This window comes from Garra rufa, chromosome 1 (genome assembly GCF_049309525.1).
Source record: "Garra rufa chromosome 1, GarRuf1.0, whole genome shotgun sequence".
NCBI classification, from domain to species: domain Eukaryota; kingdom Metazoa; phylum Chordata; class Actinopteri; order Cypriniformes; family Cyprinidae; genus Garra; species Garra rufa.
In genome coordinates this window covers 93,171,694-93,183,990 of record NC_133361.1, presented here as the reverse complement: position 1 = coordinate 93,183,990, position 12,297 = coordinate 93,171,694, and the positions used below count along the sequence as shown (strand labels likewise).

The 12,297-nt window shown below is 38.1% G+C and overlaps 1 protein-coding gene across 1 annotated transcript in view; it reads left to right on the top strand.

Annotated features, from left to right (window-relative positions):
* LOC141322290 (uncharacterized) overlaps positions 1–9,823 on the top strand; it is a 175,925-nt gene extending 166,102 nt beyond the window's left edge. The window contains exon 7 of the mRNA XM_073833420.1: positions 7,101–9,823. Coding sequence (XP_073689521.1) covers positions 7,101–8,239 — 1,139 coding nt within the window. The 3' untranslated portion in view covers positions 8,240–9,823. The remainder of the gene's footprint in view (positions 1–7,100) is intronic.
* Positions 9,824–12,297: the final 2,474 nt, after the last annotated feature.

Sequence of the window (12,297 nt, the reverse complement as noted above, 5' to 3'; positions counted from 1 at the left end):
CAATTTCAGCTGACCTTTCATCACGATCCGCTCGCTGCCTGCCCCATAAATTGTCTGTGAAAAAAACGCGTCTCTCTGGTCAGCCTAGGGTCCGAGATATGCTAAAAAAAAACAATCGGCACTACCAACCTTTCCACACATAAACAAACATTGTTCCAACCAATCAGCGTCAGGGATTTGGTGTTGTGGACTTTCGCTCCGCCTCCCTCACATCCCAGCACCAGTAGGAAAGTCCACAACACCAAACCCCTGACGCTGATTGGTTGGAACACTGTTTGTTTATCTGTGGAATAGTTAACAGCGTCGATTGTTTTTTTGGCATATCTCGGACCCTAGGCTGACCAGAGAGACGCGTTTTTTTCACAGACAATTTATGGGGCAGGCAGCGAGCGGATCGTGAAGAAAGGTAAGCTGAAATTGACACTTTATGTTTTAGGCTAGAAATCGCTGATACAACCTTTAAGTGTTTTCTCCCCCATAGAAGCCCATTATAAGGAAACTGCTTAACGTGGTTTAACTTACCTCAACAGCGACCAGGGAAGACCAATTTCTGTTAAATTTCACTTATAATAAACACTTGCTGCTCTCAAAAGAACGAGCTCTTATTCAGCATATAAAGTGATCGCCCCCCATAGAAGTCCATTATACAAAAAAAAAGCTTAACATGGCTTAAAATTTTACTTATATGGGGGGCGATCACTTTATATGCTGAATAAGAGCTTGTTCTTTTGACAGCAGCAAGTATTTATTATAAGTAAAATGTAACAGAAGTTTGCTCTTCCCTGGTCTCTGTTAAGGTAAGTTAAACCACGTTAAGCTGTTTCCTTATAATGGGCTTCTATGGGGGAGAAAACGCTTAACGTGATATTATTCACTTTATCTGTGGAATAAGGGCTCGTTCTTTTGATAGTAGTTAGTGTTTGTTCCAAGTAAGGTTTGACAGAAACTTGGGGTTTCCTGGTCGTTTTTTACATACATTAAGCCACGTTAAGCGTTTTAGAACGTCCCGTTTATCCATAACTTTCAAGGTAAGTAACGTAGCTAACGTTAGAGAGCAATCAGGCTAACAAATTAGTGTGTACACTTAGACCCAGGACTAGGGTTATAAGGTTATGTATGGATAGTATAGAGGACATGTACAACTTTATTAAAGCAATATAGTCGTGATGTTACAAACAATATGACATTCACTGTCTGCCTTTGGTCTAAGTGAACGTCTTTTGAGTAGCAGCTAGCGACGATAGCCTAATATTAACATTAGCCGAATGCTGTCATCATCAGTTAACATTTTATTTTCGAATAGCTTGAACCCATTTTCGTTAGCAGGGAAGGAGTGGAAAGATAAATAAGGCTGCTTTTGGGCATTACAAGAACAGCCCAGTACGCTACAACAACTTTTGCTCGATGTTTGCACCATCTTTGTTGTTTAACTGGTTACCGGCATACCGGGGCGGAAATAGGTTTACACAGCAATTGCGTATTTCCGGTGTAAAATACGGAAGTTGTGAGAAAGGTCTATTCGGGCTTTAACGATACGCAATATGAAATCGAAATCGCGACACTCAGATCCAGGATCCTGTGTCGCGGTGTGATAAAGGAGAATCGCGACATACCCCGTGACTACCTTTCCAATCATGTGACGCCTGCCTGCAAAAGTTGAGCTAGTTGAAGAAGAACGTGAGGAAACATGGCAACCAACCCAGAGATTGCAGACCCTCCCTCCTCATTTAAGTCAGCAATATACGGCAACATTTCAGAGCTGTATGATCCATAAAATACAGAGAAAGGCAGGCTATTAATAAAGAAAAAAAATCCAGTGTGTAAAATGTCATAGTAAACTGTGTCCAACATGAAAACCACGCTAGTCATTGTCCCATAAAATGACAAATAGCAAATAACACACAGTACTTTCATTACGTTTCATTTATTTTGTTTTTGTAATGTAAAATGAGACCTTGTTGTTTGCAATATGTTTACCCTGAGACCGCGTCGCGAACACCAGCTCGACCGCAAAACACTTTCACTATGAGAGAAAGCGGCAGCCGCGCAGAGATTCCACCGCTTCACGCGTCCCATGTGAAAGGGCTTTTAAACGGTCTTCAGACAGAGCGTGAACACAAAACGGGACCGTTTGAGAGCAGCGTCAGCGTGTACCGGATTGAGTCCAAAGAGCAAATACCCGTGCATGTCACCCGCACTGCACCTGACAGATAAATATTATTCCAACATTACGTCAGTTTCAGCGGGTCACCCGTCGGGTAGGACCCGTCGCACACACATAGAATCTTGCATCGCTAGCATGTTTAAAGAATTTGACATCTTGACAAGTTTAACACTATCATGTTAATTTTTTTTTTTTAATTCAGTGACAGACAGACCTTATCAGTTCATTTTAATACAGAAGGTTTTTATTAAACCTTAAAATGCGACCTTGTATGAAAACTAAGAAAGCTGTTGAATTTTTTTTTAAAAATAAATCTTTTTTTTTTATTTAAATTTGTTCAAAATATCGTGATACGTATCGTATCGTGACCTAGGCATATCGTTACACCCCTAATTGTAATGTATTAGTTGTACACTTCTATATCTTGTATGTATAAAAAAGGAGGGAATAAGGGGGAAAAAGGGGGAAAGAAGAAGGAACAAAATATATATATAATAAATAGATAAAGAGAAAAAAATTAAGAAAATAATTCAAGTAATAATAATACAATTAAGTAAATAAATAGATGAGCGCTGTTCAGGAGCATCAGAGTGGAGCAGTAGGGCATATTTATAAAGAAGGTTCTGTATTTTATCATGAGAACAGTATAAACCAGTGGTTCTCAAACTGATGGAGGGGTACGTGAACAAAGTGCTGAGCTTAAAGTGCCCCAACTTAAAGTAACATTAAAGCAAGTATTTCTGACAAGCAAAATTTCACTTTTATTATAAAAACAGTTAAATGGGAGTAAATGGTCAAGTGACATTAAGTTACCTCATTTTTGCTGTGAAACCTGACTGCATTCACACCAGCAGCGTACGTATGATTGAACGCCCACAGAGTGCTGCTTTAGCAAATCATGCTGCTGTTCATTGTGTCTTTAAAGTAAACTTGTAGCACTTAATAGTAGGGGTCGACCGATTATCGTCCCGACCGATTATCGTCCCGACCGATTATTGGCGCCGATATTAAGCCTTTTTACGATTATCGGAATCAGTTATTTTCAAAACCGATTTGCCGATTAAAATAATTTAATTTTGAAATGCGCTCTTTGGCTCCGACGCAGCCTGTCAGAGCTCACCACTCTGTGCCCTAGAGCAGTATCCGCCCACCGCGCATCTGATTTGTTGGGAGTCGCGAGCCCGACCAATCAACTCAAAGGCTGAAGGCACTGAAGACACAGAACGCTTGCTGGAGCTGCGAGCGGCAGTAATCAGTTGTCTCTCAAAGGTAAGTCAGCAGCAGACGTTGATTGTGTTTCAGTAATTCACAATCCTTTACGGTGAAGTTGCAAAAACACCTCAATGTTATCTTGATTTCCCGGATGCGGAAAACACGGACGGAATTGCGGAATCCAGTCATATACCGTATTTTCCGCACTATAAGGCGCATCTTCAATGAATGGCCTATTTTAACCCCTTAGCACGTACGATCACACCGGTGTGATTTGTCTTGGCTGGTCCCTGATGCGTACGATCACACCGGTGTGATTCGAACGTTTGCCACATCACGTCATCAGCTGCTGAATTCAAATCTGTTTTGGCGCGTTGGCTGGCTCTGAGCCAGATCGGATGCAGAGTGCTTGTCATATTATCACAACTATTCAGTGTTTTCAACCATATAATGCTTATGTGTATTTAAGTGTCTGAAACCTAAAATAAGTACCAGCAAAACCATACATTTATAGTTTGTAAAATACACACTGATGTCTATGGAAGCGGCAATAATGATCCTACAAATATATTCTGACAACATATTTCATTGATATCAAATACAGATTATGTAGGTAACTATAAAGTGCACACTCCTCTTCTCCCAGCTCACCAGAGACTTAATTTAATGTCTTTCGAGAGGAGAGGATGAATTAGCATGTTGTAAATCCCACAGCTCGGATTCAGCGCAAACAAACATGGCAGCGCCCATCACCCGGTACAGATTAACTAATGCGATCATAATAAAAGTATTTGGATTTTTAAATACATTTACTTGCACATATTTCGAAATCGGAATATCATATATTTCATAATATAGTGAGCATGCTTGTGAATATTAATAATAAAAAAGGAAAAACAACATAAAAGCGATCCATGTGTCTTACAGTGCTATTGTGGCTGCGTTGTGTCACATGACGCGTCATCAGTGATGCGAAACATTCTAAAATAATAAATTTGTCGCCTAAAAAAAACTCACTCTTTGGAGTTAGAATATTTTAAACTCGTGTGAAAATTAAAACCGTTTTCATATATAAGGCGCACAGAATAGAAGAGGCAGTCGGGGACGCATTCTGATTGGATGTTTTCCATGTTTTTTTATTAGTAAACTCATTTGTAAAAAAAAACGTATTTTATTAAAAGATAAATTAATGTTTTTATGCCTACATTTGCACTGCACTGTAAATTAAAACTAATGAAAATTTGTAGACACATATCGGTTCAAAATATCGTTTATCGGTGTATTTGATCTGTAATAATCGGTATCGCCATCGGCCCTGAAAAACACATATCGGTTGACCTCTACTTAATAGCATGAAGATCAAATGTTGACAGACTGTACATAGAGATCGATTTAAGAAACTCTCTTCGATACAGAAACATACAGTGTGACTTACTGCTTTTCATCTTTAAAATATGAGCAAGAGTGCAATTTTCTCTGAATATTCAAATGATTTCAAATGTTGATTTTCTAAATTAAACAAAAAGGCAATATTAAGTGAAGATTTTAAATTTTAAATGTAGCCTACATTTTAAACACAATATTATCAGATTTTACAACAAAGCAATAATAGATCCAACAAAATCCACAACAGAACTGGTGTGAGTCTCCAAGAAACAGCCGTGTTTCATCAGTGAATGAATCTGCAGCTTTCAAATTTTCAATGTCATTTTCATTTTGTCTGCATGTAAAGCCTGATAAAGCTACCAGTCTCGGATGGAGCATTGTTCCCTTGATCTGAGAGCTAAGGTCTCTTCTCTGTGAGCTCTGTGCGCAGTCATATCAGGTTCTTAGGCTTTTTTCCTCCTTGTTAGGCTGCTCCTGTCTTTGAGCTTCATTCTAGAGCAGGAGAACGAACTCCGGTCCTGGAAAGCCACCGTTCTGCAACCGTCCGTGACTGCCCTTATGGTTTAGTTGGCAGTGTCTCCTAACCTTAACTCAATTTATATCATGTTATGTCAAGCTCTGGGGCCTGTTTCAAAAAGACTCTAAGAAAAGCTGGGATTAAAGTCCAAAACCTGACTTGAGATAAACTAACAAATCAATCTGGGTTAAAGTAGTTCCATAAATGACCATTTAAGGTCACACAATCTCACTAATGTGATCCTGGTTCAGTGAGTGAAGGCAATTTGATGTGCACGCTTGTTTTTAAGCAGTCCTTAATGTCGGTTTAATACATATTGTTTAATACATTTGAGATGTTGTGTTTTCCTCAGGGCATATTCTTCATCTGTAAATGTTAGAAAGTCATGCAAACATATGAAGTTTACTGTCAGGAGTAGTGATGCTCCGATTGATCGGCCACCGATCATGATCAGCCGATATTGGCTAAAATAGCTTGATCGGTGAACCCCAAAAGCGCTGATCAAAAAAGCCGATCATTTGACGTAAATTACTCGCGTGACTTTTTCACACGTGCATGCACGCCGCACAGCTAAACAACAGTAGAGCGGAGCTTACCAGTGGCAACATGAGTACTAAATTCCTTATTCGTTTTGTAAGGGTAGTCTTATTATTGGGCATGTGACTAAGTTGTGCGTGTACAGAGCGCTGACTGTAGTTTTGGCAGAGAAGTTTAAGTTTACTTTCGGTTTCTTTCTCTGCCATCTTCAGTGAGTGGTAATTGTGCGTGCTTGAATGTAAATGAATGTATCTTTCTATACCCGTCATATTGCAATAATGTTACCGCTGTATGTCTGATTGTTGTCATCAGTACATGTTGTAGTTCAGTTCATACAGAATAGAAACGGTGCGCGTGTAATTCACGTGCGTATGTTTAGCGCCATTTTATCCCATCGTTATTCTAATGAACGCATATAGATGTTACTGAGGTGAATGTTTGTTTCCTATATACAGACGGATTCGGATATATCGTGTTTAATTCAGCCTAAACCACATTTTACTACCTTTATCCTAATGACTGCAATGCTGGATAATATAATCCTTACATCATCTTAAAAAGCAGCTACAAATAACAAGCAAAGAACATTTACATTATCAAAGAACTTCATCATTAACTGGTGTAGCCTAGTCTAGTGCGAGGAGCACTTTAAAAAACACTCCAGTTATAATCAGTTTATCTATCTACACTGTATGCTGAATAAAATCTCTTGCATGTGTCCACTCTATGCATGTGTTTATACCACGGCAAGTTTCTGAAGCATCCTAGAACCGACTCTCTGCACTAGATCGCTAAAGTTAGATGCCTTTTTGAGCAGAAAAGACTCCCTTTTGAGTCTTGCTATCGTCAAAGCCATCAGCAACTGGCGATATCTCTAACTATCATCGATGCACTGTACTATCGTCTACAACCCTAACTTGGTGTTTCTTCAAGATCTTGACTGTAGCCTATTTCTACAGTTACTTTTTCCCAATATAATTAATTTATAGTTAGTTTCATTTCTACAAATGGTGCAATCTCTGCTAGATTATAGATAAAAAGATTCCCATTCCCCTGCCATTCTGTGATCGGCAGTGATCGGCGTTTGGCAGATCAAGATCTTGGTGATCGGCCCCAAAAGTGCTGATTGGTGCATCTCTAGTCAGGAGAGGACAAAGGTTACACAAGTAAACGAGTGCTAAATGAGATCTAGCATACATGCATTACAAATCTACATGACTGGTGTTACCTGCTCTGTGGCATTAAACTGGGGTTAACTTTTATTTATTTGTTTTCCCACCTTAGGCCCAACAGCACTGAATGAAACTGAAGAGAAAGATCAGTTTGAAAATCTTCATGTTTTCATTACTGGAAAAGAATCATTTTGTTCCTTAGAGTCAGAAAATACATCTACACAAAAAAGAACTGGGAGTTTTTTCACTTGCTTTCAGCGTGGAAAGAGTTTCAATGAACAAGGAGAATTTGAAGTCCACAAGAAAATTCACACAGGAGAGAAGCCTTTCATCTGCCGACAGTGTGGAAAGAGTTTCAGTCAGAATTCAAACCTTAAAGTCCACATGAAAATTCACACAGGAGAGAAATGTTTCATCTGCCGACAGTGTGGAAAAAGTTTCAGTCAGAATTCAAACCTTAAAGTCCACATGAAAATTCACACAGGAGAGAAATGTTTCATCTGCCGACAGTGTGGAAAGAGTTTCAGTCACAAAGGAAACCTTAAAGTCCACATGAAAATTCACACTGGAGAGAAGCCTTTCATCTGCCAACAGTGTGGAAAGAGTTTCAGTCAAAAAGAAACCCTTAAAAAGCACATTAAAATTCACACAAGAGAGAAGTCTTTCACGTGCCGTCAGTGTGGAAAGAGTTTCAATGAACAAGGAGAATTTAAAGTCCACAAGAAAATTCACACTGGAGAGAAGCGTTTCATCTGTCAACATTGTGGAAAGAGTTTCAGTCACAAAGGAAACCTTAAAGGCCACATGAAAGTTCACACTGGGGAGAAGCCTTTCATCTGCCAACATTGTGGAAAGAGTTTCAGTCACAAAGGAAACCTTAAAAAGCACATTAAAATTCACACAAGAGAGAAGTCTTTCACGTGCTGTCGGTGTGGAAAGAGTTTCAATGAACAAGGAGAATTTAAAGTCCACAAGAAAATTCACATTGGAGAGAAGCGTTTCATCTGTCAACAGTGTGGAAAGAGTTTCAGTCACAAAGGAAACCTTGAAAGTCACATGAGAATTCACACTGGAGAGAAGCCTTACACATGCAGTCAATGTGGAAACAGTTTCAGTCAACGAGGAAACCTTGACAATCACATGAGGATCCACAATAGAGAGAGCCTTTTTACCTGCCAACAGTGTGGAAAGAGTTTCACTCTAAAAGAAAATCTTAACAGGCACATTAAAATTCACAAAAGTGAAGGCTGACAGATCCCCTCAGTGTGGAAAGAGTTTCAACCAAAATGTATAAAACAGTTTTGGTCCTTGATTCTGATTGGTTGAGCCACATCTGAAGCTGTCGTAAATTACTCTACAAACCGACATTCTTTGTTGCTCGGAAAAAAAACAATGTAGGGTCTGGACCAATCAGACGCACAGTTCATTTATTAGATCCACCAAATAATCAATTTTTCATTAGATTAACAAATGAACACACACCCCCTTCACCCAATCCACAAAACTGGCTACCATGATGTCTTCAAATGGTCTTACTATGGCATCCAGGACTCCTCTGCCATAATCTTTACCACTCAAAAGTATGTAGAGAGAATTTTCCCCAACTAATACTCTAAAAAAGGACACATACTGCCATAGGAACTGACTGCTTTCATTAATTCTTAGAAAAACCTTTCTGTGAAGAAACACACATATCTTTAGATCATTGTGTGTTATTACTGTTAATTTATTTTGTATTGTGTAATGTTTTAATGCATGTGTTATAATAAATCACTATGTAGTATAACCACACAAAATGTTTGTTCTCGTTGAATTTGTTGATCTGAAAGATCTTTAGTAGTTTTTACATGAACAACCAATCCCAGTACATATGCAAATACCATGCTTACAAAGAGTCGTAAACTTTCCCTCCAAAAGCAAAAGTCACCATTGGCTCTCTAGCCTCCCAATTATCAATTACCCTGGCCTCCCACTTAACTTTATCTCCTGACTGTGACCCCTATAGGAGATAAAGGCTCAGTTCTCCAGGCTTTTCTCAGTTCTTTTAGTGCCTTGTCTCATCACCTTGACATCTTCTGGTTGATAAGTCCCAGAGCCGATGCTGCTGTGCCTGGGAGGCCTTAAACTCCTAGGAAGATGAGGAAAATCCCATGCCCTGGAGGGCCTCCGGATGTTTGGGGACCGGGTCTCCTCCATGTCTGCTTCATGCCTTGCGGGACGGGGCTATGGTTCCCACACACTATTAAACATTTACATGGAGGAACCTTATGAACACAAGTGCGCTCACACACACTGGTGCACACACAAGCATTCACATTGGTGTAAAAACAGGTGCTCACAGACACATTTAAAGGAAAAAACAAAACAAAATGGAAGTGATGTTATCAGCACAAATAGACTGATCCACTTATTAAAAAAAAGAAAGAAAAACTCCCAATCACCACAGAGTCAGGTCATCTTTGGAATTCATTGCTCCTTAAACCCAGAAAAGACTGGGGGAAACTCGTTAATGACCAAGGCAATGCAAGGATCATACATTTAACTAAAAAAACATATTTGTTTAATTTGTTTAAAAAGTTTAATTTGTAAACCCTGTTGTAAAACGGCACTGATGGTTTCATTCAGGTGGTTAACTGACTTTTTTTCATAGCCTCATTTTTCTTGTTTCTCTAATGGCTCCATTTATCCAATCTGACTTGCCCTTCCTCCATGTATGAGTGATTGTATGTTTGTTGTTTAGATTAGTCAAGCGTTAGTCCTTTATTAATAAAACTCTTGTGCACAAATGAGTCTCTGATTCTGCCTTGTAAATTAATGTCCCTTTACGATTCTGATCAAGCTACATGCTCTAATGCATTATTATTGTAAGAATATTATTTTTTTGTGGCCAAGAAAATATCATTGCTTAGAGTTACTGTGAAATTAACCTGAATGTTCACTGGACGAACAGCTTAGTCGATGGTGATATTTAATTCTGCTACAGTTAATACTGACAGCTGACATAAATAATTGTTATCATAATTAGTCATAAATTAATTATTTATATACATTTCCCTCTTGAGCTAATTCACAACAACTATTTGTGAGGAACTACAGTTAAAGTCAACAGTTTACATTTCCTTTTCAGAATCTGCAAAATACTCCCTTGTGAAAAAAACCCATAAAGGATTCTAATTAGAATTTCTATCATATTTTGGAAGCGTTCCTTGAATTCCATTAGGAATTGTCTAATAGGACAAGACATACATTTCCTGTAGGATAATTTCTACATGATTTAATGGGATTCAATTTTATCTTGAATCTCTTAAAAAGTACTACTTTTTCATTGTATCTATTACTAACAAATAGTTTTTGCAGTTTACTTAAATTCACCTTGATGTACTTTCAGTTGCATAACCTACATTAGTGCACAGCATTAGTGCAAAGATTTCTAAGGAACTGATAAGATTGATGATACAAAAGACATTTCAAAAGTATTTTAACTCTTTCCCTGGCAGCATTTTTTTTCAAGTTGCCAGAAACTGCCAGCATTTTCGACAGTACCGTGTTTTAGAATCACACAATATGTAGGATTTTATTTCATATTTGCTGGGTTTTTGAGCATTGTACACCCTGAAAGTGAGGTGCCCACGCCTATTGATGCATTGTTGCAAAGTTTTGCATCAGTGTTATGCTGATACGGTTCATGGAATTTGGACAAGAGGTGATTTAAAAAGGGCAAGACTTTTGTAGAGCCTGTCAGTGTCACTGGCTGGCCTTGCTGTATTATCATTGAAGTGAAGAAATAGTTTGCTGGCAGTTCATTTCATGAGATTCAGGATCTTCAGCTAGATGGCTCACAGCGGACCCTGTGTGGTCGGCAGTAGGACCAAGTTGACGTGCTTCACTAGTCTGACCTGTTTTGTACCTGTAAATAATTATATGAATTATATGTATAGATCACCCCTATACAACAACGTTTCACTTGAACACCTGACAACTGGACAATGTTTTTGTAATGTATTTACTGATTCAGGAATGTCATAGGAAATTTTCAACATTGAAGACATGTCAGAACTGCCTAGAAGCCTTGTTATTTACTCCGATATTGCTAATACTTTTTAGAATTTAATACACTGATGTAAAAACTTTTAGTAGCTAAGTTTGACTGTAATGCAGTGATGTCTGTTGTTGCTTTGGTTGTGGTCACATCCACTGCTGCTCTGAGCTCTGGATCGGCTGCTGTCCGTGGTGCTGAAGCTCCACAGCTTCACAAATCAAGAATTAAGCCAGACCTGCAGCCTCCTTGACAGGGATAGGAACGTAGATTTTATGATCACTCTCTGTTGTTGTTTTGTTATTTTTTTATTTTTTTGCAGAGATAAAGTCACAAGTCAAAAATCAACAACAAGACACTAACATTCTGGTTTTTTTTTTGTTTTGTTTTTTGCACATTGTCAGACACAGTAAGAATGGTACATACAAGGCAGAGGAAGTTAAGAGCAAAGAAGAATTACGAAAGTGTTAAGCCAAACATAAAAAATAAATAAAGATCAAGATCAAAACTTGTTGGTTATCCCAAATCCAGCTAATCATATACAATCTTAATTAGATTAGTAAGAGATTAATAAAAATTAACAACAAAATGTATAATTTTGTGTGAGACACAGATACAATTATACAGATAATAATACATAATCCACAAACTGGCAAACACTGATTGATTACATACCTTGTGGGTAGATGGAAACTGATGCAAAGAAAAAAACACAGAGAAGATAACACAAGGACAGCTGTGAAAACCAAAGGTAGGGACAATGAGAGACAGGTAGTTTATAGATAAATGTAAGGCTAACATATTCATACTAAAAGCCCCCCAAAATTTTGCCCCTATTTTGATATGTTTGTTCCAGCAAGTTTTAGTCCCCATTATAACTATTAAACACACACTAAAATCCAAAAATTATAGTAACAGCACTAAAATCATGATCAGTTTATAAAAAGTTTCAACACAAGGATCGTTTAGCTTCAGTTCTGTGAGTTTATAATTATGAGTCATAATTTTAAGGAAATGCATGCTCTTTATTATTTTATTTGCTCATGTGTTTGCTTTTTAACAAATACATCAACTATATATGTTTATAGCAGTTGTAAACAGGGATTAATTCAACTATTTCAACTATCTGAAGGGTGGGTTTCCTATAAACCATCACTGTTCATTTGACTGGAGAGAATAGAAGCTTACACCTCTTTTGTCAATGACTGTGTCACACCCCCACCAAACACAACACAATACACCACACCACGCCAGAGACTTAATAGTTACTTGA